This window comes from Hypomesus transpacificus, chromosome 12, assembly GCF_021917145.1.
Source record: "Hypomesus transpacificus isolate Combined female chromosome 12, fHypTra1, whole genome shotgun sequence".
Lineage (NCBI taxonomy): Eukaryota > Metazoa > Chordata > Actinopteri > Osmeriformes > Osmeridae > Hypomesus > Hypomesus transpacificus.
Window position 1 is genome coordinate 4,154,670 of NC_061071.1, and position 23,096 is coordinate 4,177,765.

Sequence of the window (23,096 nt, forward strand, 5' to 3'; positions counted from 1 at the left end):
ACTGCACTGCGATGCTAGCTACTGTACGTTATCGAAAAGTCGGAGCAAATTTACAAATTAGGAGTGTCATCAATAAAATAAGTACTTCAGCAACTACACTGCCCACTTCTCGATACATTTTTATTCAGATGCTGATTTACAGGTACCGTTTAGCTGAAATATGAATTGTAAAAACTTAAAGCAATGGCGGTCAAAGGATTCTGTTTAACTTGTTGCTCACGGTAACCCCGCGCACAGAGTTATGGGTAATACGTGCCGCCATTAAGACAGCAAGGCAGCTCATATGCTCTCTTAAAAAATGACCGTTATGTGACGTATTTCAAGGTATCTTATTAGACAGGAAGAGAAGATTTAAGACATTTCGAACAGACCTCGCTGTCTTAAAAGGAAGGAAGGAAGGACGCATTTTAAGACATTTCGAACAGAGCCCTAGATTCCTAGATAGCTATGCTACCTGTATGGGGGGTGACAGTGGCATCGCACTGCCGAAAAGCATACAATGTAGACAAGCTTTGCCCTTAATGTCTGTGTCGTCTCTGCCTTTTTATTGGTTCCCAATGGGAGTGATGGCAGTGACCAGTAGCCTACGTGTGGGGACTTGGTCTTTGATAGCTACGAGGTAGCGCTGAAGTTACCTTTGTAAACATTGCTTTCGCTCATGTGACGTGTAATCACTGCCACCAATACGTCCTTCTTGGTGGAGTGTTGGCTATCAAAGTCGGCAACTTTAGGCCAAGTGGCTGGCTAACTGGCTAGCTAGCTGGCGAAATAATAAAAGACATCAGTGTGGCCATTTCAGGTAGAGCTAGCTACTGTAGAGCTAGTAGTGTTGTGCTGTATTGGCACATACCTGAACAGCCAAACCCGTTTTGTCACTGAATGGTCATTAAAACAAGTCAAGTGGTAGTGGTTTGATTTAATATTAAATAATTCCATAAATTATAATATCTGGGTTTGGGTATTGTGTACCGTGTTGAATGGGTTTTGGTCTGGACACGTCTTGGTTAGTTGCAACTTTAAATTGCCAAAAATAACAAAGTGTTAAGAAACTTGACTTCAATTTGAAGCAGTATTGTAAATCCAAAGGTATGGGTAATGTCTGGAATGGTCTGGCTTCACTTCAGGTCTCGTCTCACTAAATGGTAATACCGGCATGGCATAATGGTGAGGCTAGATAGTTATAGTCAGGTGCCTTATTGACCTAGCTATCCACATAATAGCAGAGCGATGTAGCGGTGGCAGTGATTGTCTTCTTAGTTACGCGTAGCGACGGTTGCTAGCTGTTTTAGCTAACATTACCTGGTACTAATCACCCCCCACTACCTGTACATCTTGCACACGAACAGTGCTCGATAAGTCTCAAACTATTTAAGACTTCAATATCTATATTCTGTAGAGCACTTATCTGCCCAAGTACCTCTACAAAATCTACTATGTGTGCCAAAATAATATATCCTGACAAGCCATGCTGATCAATTTGATCTATATGGCCAGCATGCGATCTCTGACACGGCTAATGTCTTCCATTATCTACCGAATCTAGATGTCCCTATCTGCCTTCGATCTTGTGTGCAGCTGCGTTGGTCTGTAGATAACCACGCCCCTCTCGTTTGCATGTGAGATCGGAAATAAACACAGCACAGATATAAATGTGGTGTAGAAATATATGTGGAAATAAATGTGGTGTGTAAAAGTCTAAAAAAAATAATAAATGTGGCATTAGGAAATAAAAGTCCCATGAAATAAATAAATGTTGTCTTTACAAAAACGTCATTTTGAAATAAATAAATAAAAATATGTCAGAGTTTATTTCATAGCCATATTTATTTATGTATGTATTTATCTATTCATTTACCTATTTATTTATTTAATTGTGACTAACTCGGCGTTCCATAGGAAACACTTGACTAACCCAAGCTTACAATCTTGACTTCATAAATAACTAAATTCAAGTTCTCTTTACTGAATAAAATGTGTTTGACATCTTCACATTTTTGTCAGACACTCATTGGAATTTTCCTGTCAACATGAAAAGATAAGACATTAGGTCAAAGTAAAACCAAAAGGCAACGTTTTCCACTAGACTTTTGGAGTTAGGCCAACTCAAAAAACGATGTTTTAAGTATTAGTGAATGAAAATTAGAGTAGCCTATGTTGTTTACCTCTGTTTTGTGTTTTTTTTTATGTCACCATGGTTGGGAACACTGTGGGATAGACAAGATACGACCGCAATGTTCTGTAAATATTAATATTTATTTGCTTGGCAATCATACAACATAACTGCTACCTGTCATTAAGTGGTGGAGTAGAAAATGTAATGTTCTCACCAAGACATATATGAAGTCAATCTTAAAGATCTTTTGAACCTTGTCATACTCACTTGGTTAATCATGGGTTAATTTATTAATTAAGTTAATTAGGTTAATCATGTTACTTTGAAATCTCATTCACAATGTTTAAAACATTGTGTTGAATTGACTTAAATGCTGTTTAAAGTTCCTGGTACTTAGAAATGCTTTATATTGTGTCTTAAAAGCTAATTCACCATACTTAAAACGTTGTGTTTTAAGTATGTTTGTATCAGGCATTCTGATACAACACAATAAACGTGAGTGGAAATGTTGCCATAATTTTTTTGTTGACCCAATGTCTTACAGAACCCTACAGTATTATCGCGGAGACGCTCTTGGTTCCCAGCATGCCTTGCAATAGGACAAAATTGACTCTGTTGGGGGATGTATGTTGTTCCAAAAAGCATTAATTAAATCTGTGTTTTTGAGGTTGTGTGGATTTTGAGTTGTGTGTTAGTCACCTTAAGAGTGTAAGCTAGCAAACTAAATGGTAACCCTTCCTTTTACAGTCCCTTAAGTAGCCTACTAGGTATTTACATAGAAAATAAAGGGTATGTTTGGTGTATTATTGGGTATTACCAATTAATCTAGATTAAAATGGCTCATTTGAATTCCGTCAAAAACATTCAGAATATGTGTGCTGCCCAAATAATGACTAAAAGTAAGTCTTTGAGAATGGGTTTCTCAAGCCAGGTTGCGCATTAGTTATGTTGTTATGTCTACAAATTATTATAAGTTTAGCTAGCTTGCAAATACTAAGGATAGCCTACGGAAGTTGTTAGCCAATGTCGATGCTAGCTAACATTAGTCGATGCTAGCTAACGTTAGTTACAAATCAGCGCTGCTTGATTTACTGAAATTATTATGAAATGTTATGTACTAGCCATGTGCCTACTTTAGCAAGTCACAGTATCTCTTGAGAGTTTAACTGAGACGACACAGTAAATAATTCCTCTTTCAAGTAATACGCCCCCGTTGAAGTGTTGAGCATTAAATTAGCTGCATGGTCTGTAGAGATCTTGGGACGAAGCCAATGTTGTGTTTTGCTAATGCAGAATTCGGTCAAATGAAATCAGTAAAATACACGTAATGAGTGGTAGCCTACATAAAGTGGGGCAAGTACATTTCTCTTCCAGTCTTGCCCTAAAACAAATCTTGTCCCGGACAGGCTAATGTCAAGCCCTGTACATGGCTAGAGTCTTGATACAGATCAGAATCCATGATATCTTGGACACCCAAAATCAGTAGAACCTCACAATTCAGCGCAATAGAAAATGCGCTTAAAAAAAACACAAAAAAAGACTTGTCTGCAAGTCTCTGAAATAAACTGTTAAAAGGGATTTGATGATCACTATGATTACGTTATTCTGTGTTGTCATCATTCAGTTTTTTTTAAACAAGGCAGCTGATATTGCCAAAAGCGATAGCAAGCTAGTGGTCTGCCGAGTTGCTTTCACACCAAAATGGCGGAAACGTGGTGCTGCTACTGGGCACTGGTGTTGTAATGGAGCGTTTCTATTGGCTTTCACTTCTTGTCAAGATAAGTTTCTTGGTAATAGACCAAGGCTGTGTTCGAAATGTCTTAAAATGCGTCCTTCCTTCCTTTTAAGACAGCAAGGTCTGTTCGAAATGTCTTAAATCTTCTCTTCCTGTCTAATAAGATACCTTGAAATACGTCACATAATGGTCATTTTTTAAGAGAGCATCTGAGCTGCCTTGCTGTCTTAATGGCAGCACGTATTACCCATAACTCTGTGCGCGGGGTTACCGTGAGCAACAAGTTAAACAGAATCCTTGGACCGCCATTGCTCTAAGTTTTTACAATTCATATTTCAGCTAAACGGTACTTGTAAATCAGCATCTGAATAAAAATGTATCGAGAAATGGGCAGTGTAGTTGCTGAAAATGTACTTATTTTATTGATAACACTCCAAATTTGTAAATTTGCTCCGACTTTTCGATAACGTACTGTACCTAGCATCGCAGTGCAGTGCAGACACTAGCTAGTTGCTGCGTTTTATCATAATCCTATCAAATTAGTGAAATACAAACACAAATGTTATGAGCTATTGAGCTTATATCTAACACAAGTTTAAATACAGCTTAACTTGACTTAGTGTGACAATAAACTCAATGCAATTGACTGCCGTCTGACAAAGTGCGCTAGTGCGAGCACACAAGTACACGCAGCGCGACGACGTACATCCTGTCTTAATAGGCTGTTCGAAAACAACGGTTTTTAAGATACCTTACCCCGAAGAGAGCTGTCTCGTTAGACACCTGTCTAGTAAGACATCACGGATTAAGACAGCTGTCTAAGTTTTCGAACACAGCCCAATGGTTCATCCAATCACCTGCCAACTAATATTTGGAAGTTCCGGGTTTTATTCTGAAAGGTTTTTGTCATCAGTGAGTGGTTTCGACAGCTGGTTGGTTCCGTTTAACGGTGCATGAGCTAACTCCAGCAGCAGTCTTGCATTACTAGGTAACTCACAAAATAATAATCTAGCCTAATTACATCATTTGTTTGTCAAGCAAAAGTATAACAATGCATATTAAATGATAGTATTTTGATGTTGTACAAATCAAATGTATTTTGATTATAAAGTTAGCCTATAGCTAATGTTAGCACATTGCTAGACTGCTAGCTCTAGTGCTAGTTAGCTAGCACAAGTAAGCTAGCATTACAACAATGTTTATTATGTTAGCAGTCGCCATTGCTCGTCCGAGTTGCTAATGTGAAATAACATTAAAACACATTTTCTGTAGCGCAAAATGTACTGTAGTTAGCTAGATCATTCTTTTAACTTTATTATATGTATATAACTGTGTGATTATGATGTAATGTACCTACCCTTTATTTTCTACAAAAATACCTAGTACTTAAGGGGTAAATTAGGGTGACCAGATTTGAGTTTGTGAAAAAGAGGGGGGGGGGGGGGGGTGGGTTTGTCCAGTGCTTCTGTGGCTTTCAGTGGTTGTTTAATGTCTTTAATGTGTCTTATCCATATATTAAAGCAATAATGATAACAAATACAAAATTCTAAATAATAAATGTTTATGGTCACATATTAACATAAGAAAATTAAGACACTTTTCAGTCCTCCTTATATATTCAACAAAGGCGGCAAGGTGCTCACATTGTTGCCAGATTGGAAATGGTATCATACCAAAGGCTCACAATCATCGTATTTGGAGGATAATTATCGTGCATCTGGCAACACTGAAAAGGCAGTTGACCAATGACAGTTCTCTCTACGGTCAGAGGTTGCGTAAGAAGGTGGAACGTAAGGGAGATAGCCTACCCTTCCAAAACTTGTAAGGCCGGGCGTAATAATTAGTTTGTCAAAGACCCAGAGAAACACAAATATCCAACGAGGCAAAATCCCGGACGATTTTGGAATCCGTCGGAAGCATTTTTTAGGTCTCAAAAAGAGGACATGTCCGGGTAAAAGGGGACGTCTGGTCACCCTAGGTAAATACTCTGAATTTTCTCAGTATTTACCATCTTGTACCAATCAGTAATACCCAATAATACACAAAACATACCCTCTATTTTCTATGTAAATACCTAGTACTTAAGGGACTGTAAAAGAAAGGGTTACCAAAACCTTTTATAGCGATATCCGGCGATGTCCTGTTTTCTCCATTTCAACCGTGACCAACGCCAATCTCCCTTCTCTGCTGACTTACTTACTGAGTACATGTTTTACCTGGTATCATTGTGGAACGTATATTATTAACCGATTACTAACTACTTACTAACCGAGAGTGAGGTCATGCCGGGAAATATCAAACTGAGGCCTGAACGGATAATACTTATCAGACAGCAGTCCGGCGATGAGGTCAATACACGGCTGGCCTGACTACCCATCAGCCAATCAGAACGCTCGTTCATAATAATGGTAACATTGACAAAGTAATATTAGATTACAAAGGATATGGTATTACCCTGGTAACACCACGGAAACAAACACAGCTTCCTTTTACAGTACAGTTTCAGTTTACTTACTGAGTAAATCGTCCAAACATGCGCAAGAACTTACCCAGTATCCAAGAAGATTTACCATGACAGAAAACTGTTCCCGCGGAGGTTGTTACCAGTAAGTAAATGAGTATGGCCATCATTGATAAATGTATCTGAAAAGGTATTTTATTGGATAGTACTCTTATATTCTAATTAGGTGTGCACTGTTACCTACATACCTTTAATATACATCTCAAAACATGGTTGATAATAAACTAAAAATGTGATCATCAATGGGTAAGCAGTAGAATTATTTTTTAGAATTGTTTTTTTGCAGTAGAATTATATTTACCACTTATTTGTACCAATTGTTCTTTCCTTTCTACCCATGGTTAACGACAAAGTGGGGTTTGTGGAAGGAAGGAAGCTCTCTTGGAAGGAACTGTGGAGTATGGAAGCATTTCACACCAGCTTCATCACGAGCAACGTATGATGTCCTGCCATCTCCCTGTAACCTTCAACAATGGTTCGGAGAATATCCAACTCTGCCCATCTTCAGCAAACCTTAAACACATCCTGGTTGGCTGCAAGACAGGCCTGACTCAAGGCTGTTACACCTGGCGGCACAACTAAGTGCACCTGGCGGCACAACCAAGTGCTGAAGTGCCTTGCAGCTATGATGGAGACCAGACGAATGACCATCAATGCCCTACCTCCATCATCCCATCCTACATCTGCAGGAGGTTTCGTCTGTGAAGGTGCAAAGCCAACCAAGATCAAGGCCATTCAACATCAGACCTCGGCCAGCTGGGAGGAGCACGAGACTGGAGGCTCGTGGTGGATCTGAGTCAAAGGCTCTACTTTTCACCAGAGATCGCCAATACGAACCTTAGACCAGACCTCGTGCTCTGGTCCTCCTCAACTAAGAAGGTGTACATCATAGAGCTGACTGTGCCCTGGGAGGACGCTGTAGAGAAGGCCTACGAACGAAAGAGCCTTAAGTACGCTGACCTGGCAGCTGATGCTGAGCAACGTGGCTGCAGAGGCTTTGTGGGTAAGACAACTACCAGGCTGCTTAGGGACTTGGGAATTTAAGGCCAAGCCCAACACCAAGCCAATCAAAGCCCTCTCAAGCGCTGCTGAATGGGAAAGCCGGTGGCTGTGGGTGAAGAGGAGAGATGCCACCTGGGCTCCAAAATAGCCTCTGTGGAGCAGAAGGGTTAAAGCAGGGGGGGCACATTTGGGACGCAAGGTGTTGCCGATGAGCCCTCTGGTGGTGTTGTGGGCCGATCATCGAAACACCGGAGAAGGAGGGTGCCCACCTGATCACTCCAATGAGGCTTTTCAACCCTTTTGTCCCACAGACAGCACCATGACTCTTAACCGGAAACACCTCAAATGTCTGCGTTAACCCACTTCACATCACAGGAGTGCAAATCAACCAGGGATTGTAAGACCTAGTCCTAAAACAGAACTGTGTATTGGGATTTTATGTTTGTTATATTTGAACTTGATTACATTTTTTTAGGTTGTGTAGCCTTTTTCACTCTGGCAGGGGGACTGCCAACGGAAAGTAGCCTTTTGGCTATAATTGGGTGCATTTACATTTTAATGTTCATTAATGTACTGTCCCTCTTGATAAAAAGAAAAGAACATTTAAATTAACGTTAGGTAATTGCAGGGTAATAGTAGAGATTGGCCGAATCCCAATACTCCCCCTTACACCTTCCCCTTACCCCTTCCCCTTAGTTTTGGGCGTTCCCGTGAGAGCTAGTGGTGTCCCAATACTCTTTTGGAGCTAGGGGAAGGGCTAAGACTAAGGGGCACCCCTTAAAACCAAGTAAGATCGGGAGCTTACTTGAAACCTAGGGCTATGTGAAAACTGCGCGACCGGCAACAATGGCGACCAAATCATCCAGAGAGTCCGATAAATGTTACATTATCGGCTTAATTAATTGATAAAAAAATTATGACAGTCTTGTTTTGTGTTTTATACAGTCATGAACATATATATTTGAAACCATTTACCTAATTGAAACGTTTCTAAAAATCGCTAGTTTGGTACGTTAATGTTACAGTTCTGAATTGCACAACAGTCCCACATTTCTTTGACTAGCATGTCTACAGTTCTAAGTAAACTCCATTAGCAGCGAATTTCGTTTAATATCAGTGCATAACGCTACTTGCTTTGGAGATATCGATACGTGCTAGATGACGTACCTGTAACCAAGTGGCGTCCCATTTCTTAGGGCTATGTAGCCCTTACCCCTTACTTTCGAGGGCCAAGGGGAAGGGGTAAATTAAGGGGAAGGGGGAAGGGGTAAGGGGGAGTATTGGGATTCGGCCTTTGTCTTTGTAATTCTGCTGGAGATTGGCCGTCTTTACTTAATTAGTAGCAGTGGTATTTGCCCAATAACACATTCTAATTTACCATATATATATATCTCCTGTTGGTATTTAAATAGTAACATTAATACTTTTCCATGTAAATACTAAGTTTTATTTTCTGTCTTTAGCTAGTTATCAGTGAAAATTACCCAGTTATAATCAGCACGTTAGCATTTAGTTAATACGTAAATACTTTGAATTATCTCTGTATTTACCACCTTGATACCAATAGGTAATTACCCAATAATACACAAAACACACCCTTTATTTTCTACATAAATACTTAGAACTTAAGGGACTGCAAAAGGAAGGGTTACCCCACCATTGCTGTAAGTTTTTACAATTTCAGCTTAACAGTAGGCCTACATGATCATTATCTGAATTAAAATGTGACGAGAAATGGGCAGTGTAGTTGCTGAAAATCTGCGTATTTTATTGATGAAATGGCTAATTTGTCAATTTGCTCCGTCTTCTCGATAACCTAGGTAATAACAAGCCCCCACCCCTCGCCCCTCGGCTTGAAGCAACGGCCCCTGTGGATGTAGGTGGTATTGCATGTACGGTTAGGTTTCCGACTCTTCCGGTCGTTTTTATTCTATTAACTTTTATTCTATTAACTCTAATATTTTTTGTTTGATTCTCAAACCTGGCTCATACTACTAGCTTTTTCATAGAATAATTTTTCCAGATTTTTGCTAAATTTGAAACCAATCCGAAATGGGTAAACTAACAACCCCTTTATTTGCTTAGTCAATGAAAGTTGCCTGCAAATGTGCTGGCGGATACTAACAGGGCACGAGCACAAAAGTTCACATTGGCCGATAGCCGATTTACATGAGCTCTCGGAGCTAGGGAAAAAAAGAGCCACTGTTTAAAGTTAGACAGGAAGACACGGAAGTGGAAAGATGGCCGCGTCCAGTCTCGCGTTCTCACTTGCCTCACTGCGCCACTGAGCACTTTTCATGGAAATGAATGGGGACGCCATCTTGGAAGACAAAAGTAGCTTACTCTAGTTATATTAACTCTATGGGTAATAACCACTCAACGACGACTTCGACACAAAGACGGTTTCCTAAGGTCGTCTTTGCCAAAAAAACGTTGCGCCACCTACTCTTCTGGCGGTAAATAGTTTTTAGTACCCACAGCCTACGGAGAACCATAAATGAAGTCTATCCATCTGTATCCGTCCGCCCACCCATCCGTAAACGGAGTCGGAGTAGCATCATGCGGCCTTTAGGCGGCAGTCTTTACTGAAAAGTGCTGCGGGAAACCCTGCTGTACTGTAAAAGGTGTTTGTTTCCGTGGTGTTACCAGACTCTAACCATATCATTTTCAACTGTTCATTCCCTTTTCCATGCAATAAACTGTGGTGGAATTTCTATCATTAAAAGTCTGAGGTCAGAAGAATTGGTCTTTATTTGTTTATTCCTGCAAGGAGGAGCAGTTCTAAAACTGTTGCAAAGGACTGATGGTTTGCCCCTTAGATTGTGCACGTGAACTGCCCTTTCGCTGCTGCTGGGTCATTCCGTTCCCTTATGGCTCCACTTGTACAGCCAATCAGAGTGCAGTCTGGGGATGCTTGCGCTGACAGTACCCAGTGGCGGGGATAGCAGATCAGTGGACTGACGATACAGAAGTATAGGGTGTTGATAATTCAGTTTAAGGATTTGAGTGAGAGAGTGTTGGAATTGTGTGCGTTCAGATACCTGTAAGAATTTATAATGCTCCTTTGTTATGTTTAGTTATGCTGTTATCAGTCTGTGTTTGTTAGACACGGCATTAAAGTTGTTAATGCGTTTTATGATCGCGGGTATATTCAATTGATGCCAGTGTCGCGGTTACAATATAAATGTGGACGTAATCTTTGTGTAAGAGCCAATTTGAAGAGTTTGTTGTATAAATTAATAGTTAGAATATTGTTTATTTAAATCTGTAAAGACATGGTTTAATGTATGGATAAATATTGTTTAATTTCGTGACTGTAGAGTGCATTGATTAGATAAATGAGTGGAATGTATTGCAGTGGAGAAGGGTGGTCATGTGACCAATTTATACTTGTTCAGTTGAGATGGTCAGGTTACGGAGCAACACAGTTTTCTGACTGACAACGACACCATGAAGATTATTAATATACCGATTTACTGCTAGACCAAAGGAATTCATGTTTGTTTGTATATTAAGTTTTGTCAGTAAAGGTTTAAACCTAAGATTTGTTTTTTTTTTATATTGAATTTTGAGTCGCGTCATACTTATTGCTAGGAACCTGCTCCATAAGTGGCATAATGAACAAGGACGGAGTGCCACTTACACTTTGTTAGCTAAATAGTGACATGTTAACAATTACCTGTGCTGTTTAGCAGCTAGAATGTGAAAGACTATGTGACTAGCGAGGAAGTAGTGTCACTTCAGTAAGGTGAGAAACTCAATGTGAGAATATTGCTATTATTAATGTGAGGTTGTCGCTAGCCTTATATTGTGAGATGCCAATTAGTATTGTTGCTAAGTATCTCTGTTGTATTTTGTTTCTTTGCAGAACCACACACACGCAAATATAACCTAACACACACACTCCATTCCTCTCAACTTTATAATAAACTTCAACTTGGATTGTACATCATCTCAGGCATTTTAATCAGATTCACCACAGTGGCTTCTAAGAATTTCTTACCAGAGAACATAGTCTCCATAAGAGTATCATAAATTATGTCTGAAGTAGAAGGGGCTCTCCTGCTATGACATTATCTGAGCACTCTTAGAAGGTACCTCATGAAACACTTATGGTGCACATAAAGAGATTTTAACATCGCCATCATTACGAGTGGTTTGACAAAGACATGCGTAGGTTCCAACCCATACGTCCAGATGACAGAACTCTTATGATGTTCCTCATGATCTAGGGGCATTAATAAGTATTGATTAAAATAATCAATCAATGAAGTAACATCTGTAAAATCACTTATCACCACACACACAAAAGTTTCAATGATATCAGAAGCATTCTTCCATAATAACAGAATTCCGGGTGGTGAGATAAATATGTTCCTTGGAACTTCTTGTATCAATTTACTTAGTAAATCTCGTCCCAGTAATACCATCGGAGAAGTTGTGCTAACAATGAAAGAGTGTTGCAATTTATAATAATCTAAATCAATTTGCAATAGAAGGGAAATAGGATCTGTTTGAGGTTTTCCACTTATGCTGACAGTATTTTTTTTCCACTTATGCTGACAGTGTTTTTACTTAAAGGACAATCAATATCTGTTTTTCTTAAACAGGAGATGCAATACTTTTGTTGTTTTACCGTATTTCAGATGGTTGATCTGAAACATTAAATTGTGGGGCATTAATAATACATTTGAAATTATCCAAGTCCATCGCAATGTGGCGTCACTTACTCCACATCAAGTTAGCAATTGTATCTACTTGCTGTGTTGCCTATGGTACTATAGTTGGCTGTGAGAAATTTGAGAAGATTGTCGACACAAACTTAATCATCGAAGTTGAGAAGTAGCCTATAGGCCTACATGGAGCTGTATGACCCACAGCACGTATTTTACAAAGACTATGGCAAAAAAAAAAAAAAATGCTATGCTATGTTGGGATGCAGTTGCGACGGCAGTTGGAATAACAAGTTGCCTAAATATAGCCTGTACTATGTCGGCTTAAAATGTGAAAAAGGAAAGCTCAGAGGAGGTGAAAGGCTTGGTGACCGGTGTGGAGAAATGCATTTTTAGTTTGAACCACCTCACGCCATTTGTGGCCAATCGTGGCACTTTGCAGAGCTTTGTGATGCTTTGGGGTGCTTCGCAGCCAGTGTGTCCCAAGTGAAAGCAGGAAATCTGTCTGAACTGGTAGATGGCCAAATGCATCTGCCAGAGTAAATAAAACATTAGCTCACAGATTTGTCTGGTTCCCAGCATAATGTGCCTCTGCTCTCTTGGGTTTTAGTTTGCATACTCAGCAACAGATCTAGGGTTAGGGCTAACCCATGCAAACTGTGGATTGACGCTATAGTAAAAGAAGCATGTAAAAAGAGAGAGGGAGCAAGAAAGGTTAAGAAGGAAAAGAGGGCAGACAAGTAGAGAAATTAAATGATCATGAAAAGAATAGAGTAAATGGATTAGAATGAATAATGGAGGCATAAAAAGAGCTAACAGGTGCAAAAAAGTAAGAGAATGTAAAGAGAGAGATGACTTCTAATAGAGAAGTTAAATGACAGAAGAAAGAGATGAAAAGAAATGAGAGGCATTTAAAATACATCGTTTACTGTAGCTATAGACTACTTTACTGGCACACCCTCAATTATTCACAACACACCGATGACTCGCGGAACAATGAGTTAATGTGGGGGGGAAGGCGTTGGGAGAAAGATATTAAATGGAAGAGAGAGATCAGATACAGGGAAAGAAGGAGGGGGCAAGTGAAAGATAAGATGGTGAGTTGGTGAATAGAGGTGGGGTGGGGGGTTAATGCAGATTTGAGATATGGACAAGCTGATAGAAGTAGAAATCGAGCAGGAAGGCTTCATCTGACATCCAAACATGATGTCACCTGACCCGCCTTGTGTATGGAGATGTTCAGAGGTCAGCTGCTCTTCTTTGAATCCACTTTATCGAAAAAGCGTCACGTTAAACTCAGCTCACTTCCAAACAGATGACAATATGTCCTCTCTGCTCTGGCAAAGGCCAGAGGCCAAATCATGTCGCTCTTGGGATTAAAAGATGATCAATTTATACTTATTAGTGCAGGTCTTTATATCAAAATCCTCTGTGACCTACTTATTACCAAATTTTAGCTATACTCCCAAGTGTGACAGAATGAACAAAAGCATTCCATATGAATATATACCACTATTATGAAGTTAATGGACTGTAGAATATGGTATTCATTATTTTCAATCACATTTCATTCAAATTCTGTTTTATAAATAACACAAATAATCAAGCACAGAAAAAACTGACAAGGGATCCCACTAGGGCAATTTACCCGCTGTGCTCAAAAGTTTGTTGGATTTTATTTGGAGTGTGTCTGTCTTCACTGACGGTCCTCCTTAAAACCAAGATAGAATGGTTCAGCACTTTGTTTGATCGTGTTTTTAAGATATACCATGTTTTACCATGTTCCTAAAAGTATTCACACACCTGTCTGTCATACAGTCTGTTACCATAGGGACTGCAGTTAACAGTTGTGTACTGATATAGATGAGATATAGGCTACATAAAAATGATATCATGTTTATCTGTGCTTTCAATGTCTAAGATTATTATTTAGTTGAAGATTATGATCTAACTGACAAAGCGGTCCATTATGTTCTATATGAGTTATGTAATCTAAAATGTTCATGGGTTATAAGATCCTGTGGGCTTGGGGGAGGGGATTGCTGGACTAGAGGGAAAATAGTTGTATAGCAACTGACTGAGTTGTATGGAAACTTACATTAACAGACTCGGAGGCTGTCAGGAGAGGACCCCTGAGGAGGCTGTAAGGAGGAAGTTTGGCCTCAGGCCAATTTATTTTCTAAGAGATTACATGCCGGGCCAGAACATAAGTTGAGGCCAAAAAAAATATGTATTATAAAAATAGCATTTGTTACTTTGGACAATTTCTCAATGTTGCACTCAGGGATAAGTTTGTATGTAGACTCTTATGGGAGCGGTATCACAAAAGGCTACTCTCTCACTTTCCAAAGGCCTGTGAAATTACTTGCTCTAGAATTGGCCTGTAGGACACGGAAGAATTGAGAGAACATGCTGAGAAACCAAAAGGTGCAGTTAACAAAGTCTTCAATACTACAAGTGAAAGACAACATCACATGAAAGGTCAAAGTTCACGTTACGACAGGCAGGATAATTCTAGAGGGAAACAACGGGTTTCAGAGAAATGGCAAGGATAACCATTAACCAACGTAATGGCACTACCGCACTGAAACATGCCATGGATGTGGGAAAGTTGGACATTTGAAAATAAGACAGAGGGACAAAGCGCAAATGGTCATAGCAGCCAGGGACACGACTGACGAGAGTCCCTTTATCAGGAGCAACTGAAGAATTGCCCACTAAAACCAGCTGCCATTCACCTGTCTTCATACACAGGAGATATCATACCTGTGCTGGGGAAGGTCCTGGTGCCGGTGAAGTATGGGGAACAAGAGTGGAAGTTGGCACTTGTGGTGGTTAAAGGCAGTAAACCGCCATTGCTAGGAAGAAGATAAAGCTGCAGAAGATAAAGCTGAACTGGGGAAAGATCTTCAGCCTTCAGAGAACTGAACCACTCAGACTGCAAGACACAGAACAAAGACTTGTTCAAGGACGGATATGGGAAGATTCAAGATTTCAGAGCAAAGATTAGAGTGCAGAGCAATGCCAAACCAATCTTCCACAAGTCATGACCAGTACCTTATGTGTTGAGTGAAGCAGTGGAAAAAGAACTTGAGCGCTTACAGAAGAATGGAATCATTACACAAGAGGAAAGGAGTGATTGGGCCGCACCTATTGTCGTTGTACCAAAGAAAGACAAGGCTGTTAGATTGTGCGGTGACTACAAAGTGACTGTGAATAGATGCATATTCCCAGAGGAATATCCTCTGCCAAACGCTGAGGACTTATTTGCTACTCTGGCCGGAGGAATAGTTTTCAGTAAACTTGACCTGTCCTTCGCTGATCAACAATTGCAGCTTGATCCAGAATCAGAGCAATATCTGACGATACACACACAAAAAAGGCCTCTTCAGATACCACCGTCTGGCCGAAGGTGTCTCCACAGCTCCAGCAGTGTTCCAACACACAATGGACCAAATCCTTCATGGAATGGAGAATATGGTGTGCTTTATGGATGACATCCTTTTCTCAGCGCCTACAAAAGAAAGACATTTAGCAATATTAGATGAAGTCATGAAAAGCATGGAATAAGAATCAAGAAATCAAAGTGTGCATTCTTGCAAAATTCCTAGAGTACCTAGAATACAGAATTGATGCACAAGGATTTCACCCAACAGCAAGCAAGGTAGAAGCCATAGTAAATGCACCAGCTCCACAGAATGTTACAGAGCTAAGATCATTCCTGGGATTGCTTAATTTTTATGGCAAGTTCTTGGCAAATGTATCTACATTACTGCATCCACTTCACCAGCTGCTACAGACAGACACACCATGGACATGGTCCGAGAAATGTGAAGACGCATTCAAAGCCTGCCAACAGCGTCTCCTGAACAGATAGTGTCTTGCACACTATGACCCAGAGAAGCCTCTTATGCTAGCATGTGACGCCAGTCATATGGTGTTGGTGCAGTAATTTCGCATGTGCTACCCTCTGGTGAAGAGCAACCAATTGCTTTTGCATCAAGGTCTCTTTCATCCAGTGAGCGAAATTATGCTCAAATTGAAAAAGAAGCATTGAGCATAATATTCGGTGTCAAGAAATTACATAAGTACCTGTATGGAAGGAAGTTTGTGCTTTTGACTGACCATAAGCCACTTTTGACCATACTAGGCCCCAAATCAGCAGTTCCAACTCTTACTGCACTTAATGCAACGCTGGGCCTTAATCCTACTGGCATATGACAATGACATCCAGTATAGACGTTCCAGTGACCACGCCAATGCAGATGTGTTGCCACATCTTCCGTGCAAGCATGACGCTGATGAAAGCACAGATGAGAATGAAGCCTTCTGTGTGTCCCATGTTGAGCATTTGGCGGTGTCTGCCAAAGACATATCAGGAGAAACTAGACTTGACTAAATCCTCTCTAAGGTCCTAGATCTGACATTGTCAGGATGGCCAAAATGTGTGCCCAATCCAGAGGTCAAGCCATTTTACTTGAGGAAGAACCAGTTCTCTACAGACCAGGGATGTATTCTTTGGGGGTCAAGGGGTCATTATACCGCCAAAGTTCAGGCAGCGTCTTCTGTCAGATGTGCATGAGGGACATCCAGGAATGACAAGGAGGAAGGCCATTAGCCAGAAGTATCCTGTGGTGACCTGCACTAGACCAAGAGATAGAGAATCACGTGAGTCAGTGTGCAGCGTGTGACACTGAACAGACCTGCTGCAGCACCTCTTCATCCTTGGTCATGGGCTACAACACAGTGGGAAAGGATACATGTGGACTTCGCTGAAATCAACAAGCAGCACTACCTGGTGGTAGTAGATGACTATTCCAAATGGCTAGAAGTCCTGCCTACACAACTGACAACAGCAGAGAAGACTGCAAATCCTTCAGGAACCTATGTCATATGGTCTGCCAAAGGTGCTTGTGTCAGACAATGGCCCTCACTTTACATCTACGAAGTTTGAGCAGTTTCTCAAGAATAACGGAGTACGCCATGTTCTCACACCACCTCACCATCCTGCGTCTAACGGAGCAGCGGAACGAACGGTACAGACTTTCAAGAATGCCTGGGGTGACACGACTGGAAGCACAGTTTGTGTCACCCCATCTATGGCTTGCTCGGTTCCTGTTCACATATCGAAACACTCTTCACACAGTCACTGAACGCACCCCGGCTGAATTGTTCCTGAAAACACAACCACGCACTCGCCTGTCATTACTGAAGCCGGACATATCCAAAGTGGTGGTCAAGCGTCAGCTACAACAGAAGGGGGATCATGACAGGCAGGTAAAGCCTCTCCGGATGTTTAATCTGGGAGAGAGGGTGTTAGTTTGAGATTTTAGACATCCTAAGAAACTGGATTCCAGGGGAAATTCTGCAACGAAAAGGACCTCTGACCTATGTAGTGCAAATAGTGTGTGTTTTGGTACAGCCGGGGATCGAACCAGCAACCTTCTGATTAGTAGCCCGATTTCCTAACCGCTCAGCCATCTGACTCCCACCAGGTTAAGGCTTGAACGTTTTTGAAAAGTATTAAAACAGCGACTCACAGTTTTTGATAGGTCACCGATTTCTGTAAACACCGGTGTGTAAGGGTGTAGGTTCGATTTCAGGTTTGGCAGGGACATCAATAGTTAATGCGAGCATTAATTTGAACACAAAACTGTTGTTTGAGCTATATGTAATAGCCTATGAACATTATATTTCACCTTGCAATGTTTGGTAGGGACAATTCGTTTTCCCGTGGCTTTGGTAGGGACATGTCCTTAGCATCTAAACTTAATACCCTTGCCAGTGTGTATTATCCACAATGAAGTTGTTGCTGTTTTCAAGGAAACTAATATTAGAGGGCACCAGAGACGAAGCATGGCACCTTCAAAGTGGCTTGTTCGCTACAACTAAGGCAGAACCTTTTTTTACAATAAAAACTTGAAATTCACCTAAACATTAAGCAAGTTTAACGCACTTATTTTGTCGGCAAAATACATTTGATGATCACCCTAATAATGCAAGGAATCTCTGTCTCTGAGTTTGTGTATTTGCCTGTCTATCTGTGTGTATCTGTGTGTATGGGATTTCGGGCACTCTGCAAAGTTCATATTTTTCAGGTGTCCTTTTTATAATCCAACTGTGCAGTGCCCCAATTGACGTTGTTTAAATAAGCATTTCGATATAATAAAAAGAAAATTGCTGACAGTTTTGCTTGCTTTGCTCTCAGCTCTCGGCCATGTTTTGGATAAAAGCGTCTGCTAAATGAATAAATGTAATGTAATGTTGAGTTGACTGAGCTGCAATAAGCTAGCTCTCGTGAGACAAAACAATATGGATATAGCGAGCCAAAAACAGGCAGAACAATAGTATTTATGTTAGTGCGATACAGAAAATCCAAGACTATTTAACTGATGAAATACTGGCTAGCTAACCAAGAAAAATACAAAAGTGGATGGGTTCTTTCAGTAGGTAGGCCTATAGCTGGAAGGTTATTAGCTACAATTAGTTTGCAGTGCTGACTGCTTTAATCAGCTGCTTTCAAAGGGTTTCTATTATGGATGAAATGCTGGCTAGCTAACAAAACAACAATATAAAGTGGACACTTTTATTATAGATCAGTGAATTTAGTTACAGAAATTAATGTGTTTCCTGATGTCAAAACTACCTGCACACAAAACTCACACCAAATCCGTTACGACATTGTAAATCACCAGCACGTATCACGGTCATGGACACTATTCCTACCACTTTAGCCTCCTTGGTCAGATTCTTAAGGCATGGATATAGCGACAGGAACAGTGTTTGTACAAATTGAGTCTCCTCGGTCAGTTGTCGTGTCATATTTATGATAATGTGATACAGAAAATGCAAGACTATTTTACAGCATTATATAGCACAAAATAAAAATATACAGACGTTAATAACATAAACATAGAAAACACCCCTTAGGATACATAATCATTTGCAGGAATGTACCAGAGCAGTTTGTTTAAAATAATGAGAAATTGCTTTTATGACGTAAATAAGTTACTAGAATGGATGATGTGGAGGTTGAACAAGTATTTCAGGGATGACGGAGACTTTCAATTATGATCTGAGAAGTATAGGTATCAAAGCCACTGAGAAGAACTGTCATCACCAGCTACATCACTGGCACTGCATCTATAATTAGCATAACAGCACTCAAGTAATGTATTCACTCTGCTAAGCATTTTTATCTTTAAAGTACATTCTTTATAATGAATATTCTCTTTCAATCTCACTCCACTGCTTAAATCTGCCTCACCACCTCTTCTACCCCCTCCTCCCCAGTCTTCCTCTCATTCAGTATCTTTCTCTGTCTCAACTTTCTCCCTCTGTCTCACTCTCTCTCACTGTGTCTACAGGCTTTTCAGTAGTATCCAATCTTCGCTCTCAGAGGTCAACGCCCTCCACGTTACCAAGCTATGGCAGACGAAGCAGACATGCGCAATGAGCTGGCTGACCTGCAGACACGGGGCGACCAAATAGCCGATGAGGTACAGCAACACACACACACACATGCAGTGTGACATATTCTAGACTGTAATGTAAGCCTGACACATGCTGTACATGCACACAAATATAAACACACATTTAGGCCTACACACACTGAGACACACACTCAAACACTGGCACACACACACTGAGATAAGCAAGGCACACACAGTATATGCACACACAAAGACACACCTAGATACACACACACAAAGACACACCTAGATACACACACATGCACACACAAATTTGCACCTGAAGCCTCTCCAAGCCAGGTGCATTTCATTGGTCTCACAGTTGTCACTAATGAGATCAGTTTTTCCGATTCATTGCACAGGATACTGAATAAATCAAGCACACCCATCTATCTGACAATATCTGCAAATTGTAACCATGTCTAGTAAGATGCCTGGTGGTTTACCTGGAGAGGTGGAGCTGCATATGGCTGTCAGGGCACTTAGCATGACCCTGACTTCCATAATTAACTGAGGCAGAGACATAACTTCACATCCCAGAATAATGCACCAGCCCAAATGATTCCATCAACTATTCATGAGGAAATAATGTAATTCAGACAGGCTCTAGACAGAGGGGCTGAGGGAGGAGAGCGGAGACAGGATGGAGGGTGGAGAGATTGAAGTGGGGGGGGACAGAGAGAAAGGGGCAGAGGGATGGAGGTAGAGATTGAAGGGGGAGGGATAGGTAGAGAGAGGAGGGCATGGAGGGAGGATAGATAAAGTGCTACAGATTTTTTTTTTAATTAGGAGGGATAGCTAGAGGGATAGTAAGTATGAGAGTGGGGGATAGAGAGAAAAGGGGTGGAGGAAGGAAGGGAATGTAAAGAAAGGAAAACAGTGTGAAGCGGAGTGGAACAATCAATATTGATAAACTGAATTAGTCTTTGTTCTATAGGGTCATTTATAGTAGTACATCAACTGTCACTATTTCGGCTTAATACTGCAAGGAGTCCACCCAGGATAACCCAAACTACTCCAGTTTGCCATTGCATAAGTTTATTTAATGCAGATCTTTATCTGAAAACGTTCTCCTCTGTTCTGCTTTCTTTTTCCCGTCTTCCTTTCGTATTTTCTAAACCAGTCACTGGAGAGCACTCGGCGCATGCTGGCTATGGTCGAGGAGGTAAGACGTCACACGGTGGACACCAACACACACAGACACACACGCATCAGTGTTTCCCATACATAGATTTATTTGTGGCAGCCCGCCACAATAACAAATTGACCGCCACAATATAATAAAATAAAATAATAAATACTGTTTTAAAAAAACAAACATCTGATTGTAGTGCTGGGCGCAGTGCATTGATTCGCTCAGCCCCTTCTTGACCCGCTCGCGTTCTTTCTCTCAATACAACGGACCCGTCTTTGAATAGCCCCCCACTCCGTGCACTCTCAATGCGCGGGACGAACAGTTTTTTTAAAGAATTGGCAGTTTACGAACGGTTAGTATCATAATTCTCTGCACAAATGTGTCCAAAACGACACATTCAAGTTAAATATAATAATATTAAAACAAATATATAAAACAAATATATAAAGCACTCAAATGAATGCAAATACATTTCTCTCTCGCATTAGTTGTTGAAGTCCCCATCTACACTCACATCTAACCGATACTAGGACATAGGTTTGGGCTGAGACCCACATTTCTACAACGTCCGGCTCCGCCCCGGCCTACCACCACAAATATAATCACATTCTGTGGAAAACAATGCGCATGATGCATGTACACACACACATCCTCAACACACACTGTAGAAATTAATCCACAGAGCTCAGAGAGGATACCTTTTCTCTTCAAAAAAGACCTTCAGGATAGAAGGGCTAGACGCTCAAAGGCTCACGCTCAATTGTGCCTTGTCAATAAGTGGTGTGTAGTGACATTTTATGACCCCTGTTAGAAGAGTCTCAATATTCATTAACACACTCAGATTTATGCATCCTCTCTGCTTATTTTGTCTCTCTCTGGGTTATACAGTCATAAAGCACTGTAAGTGCATGTGGAAAGTATTCACAGCGGTTCACTTTTCCACATTTTGTTATGTTACAGCCGTACTCCAAAATGGATAACATTTTTGCAAATCTATAAAAAAAAAAAAACGAATAAATCACATGTACTTAAGTATTCAGAGCCTTTGCCATGACACTCAAAATTGAGCTCAGGTGCATCCTGTTTCCATTGATCATCCTTGAGATGTTTCTACATCTCTTGATCGGAGTCAACCTGCGGTAAATTCAGTTGATTGGACATGATTTGGAAAGGTACATACCTGTCTATATAAGGTCCCACAGTTGACAGTGCATGTCAGAGCACAGATCTCTGAGACAGGATTGTATTGAGGCATAGATCTGGGGAAGGGTACAAAAAATTCTGCAGCATTGAAGGTCCCAAGGTGCACAGTGGCCTCCATCATCTATAAATGGTTTGGAACTACCAGGACTCTTCCTAGAGTTGGCTGTCCGGCCAAACTGGGCGATCGGGGGAGAAGGGCCTTAGTCAGGTACGTGACCAAGAACCCGATGGTCACTCTGACAGAGCTCCAGCGTTGCTCTGTGAAGAGAACCTTCCATAAGGACAACCATCTCTGCAGCCAGGGCCATTGCTAGGAATCCCGGGCCCAGTCATTGCTACAGACATATGAAAACCCACACAGTAATGAGCCCCTTCCAAGCCAGGGGGCCCGTGAATCATATGCAACATTCCCCGCAACGCAACGCCCCTGTCTGCAGCACTCCACCAATCAGGCGTGTATGGTAGAGTGGCCAGACGCAAGCCACTCCTCAGGAATAGGCACATGACAGCTCGCCTGGAGTTTGCCAAAAGGCACCTGAATGACTCTTAGACCATGAGAAACCAAATTCTCTGGTCTAATGAAACAAAGATTGAACTCTTTGGCCTGAATGCCAAACATCATGTCTGGAATAAACCAAGCCTCGCTCATCACCTGGCCAATACCATCCCTACAGTGAAGCATGATGGTGGCAGCATCATACTGTGGGTATGGTTTTTAAGCAGCAGGAACTGGAAGAATTGTCAGGATTGAGGGAAAGATGAAAACCTGCTCCAGAGCACTCTTGACCTCAGACTGGAGCAAAGGTTCATCTTCCAACAGGACAACGACCCTAAGCACACAGCCAAGATAACAAAGGAGTGGCTTCGGGACAACTCTGCGAAAGTCCTTGAGTGGCCCAGCCAGAGCCCAGACTTGAACCCGATTTAACATTTCTGGAGAGATCTCAAAATTGCTGTGCACCTATGCTCCCCATCCAACCTGATGGAGCTTGAAAGGTCATGCAATGAAGAATGGGATAAACTGCCCCAAAATATATGTGCCAAGCTTGAGGCATCATACTCAAAAAGACTTGAGGCTGTAATTGCTACCAAAGGTGCTTCAACATAGTATTGAGCAAAGGCTGTGAATATTTACGTGCATGTTATATTCTTAATTAATTCTTAATTTTAGCAAATGTATTTAAAATATGAAATAAACTTGGTGATATTGGTAATGTGGGACACCTATACGGTCAAAGTGGG

General features: G+C 41.0%; 1 protein-coding gene across 2 annotated transcripts in view; it reads left to right on the forward strand.

The window, feature by feature from the left end:
* snap25b (synaptosome associated protein 25b) overlaps positions 1 to 23,096 on the forward strand; it is a 73,965-nt gene that overhangs the window by 12,422 nt on the left and 38,447 nt on the right. For both annotated transcript variants that reach the window (XM_047031601.1, XM_047031600.1), the window contains exons 2-3: positions 19,412 to 19,543; positions 20,640 to 20,681. In XM_047031601.1, coding sequence (XP_046887557.1) covers positions 19,472 to 19,543; positions 20,640 to 20,681 — 114 coding nt within the window. In that variant the 5' untranslated portion in view covers positions 19,412 to 19,471. The remainder of the gene's footprint in view (positions 1 to 19,411; positions 19,544 to 20,639; positions 20,682 to 23,096) is intronic.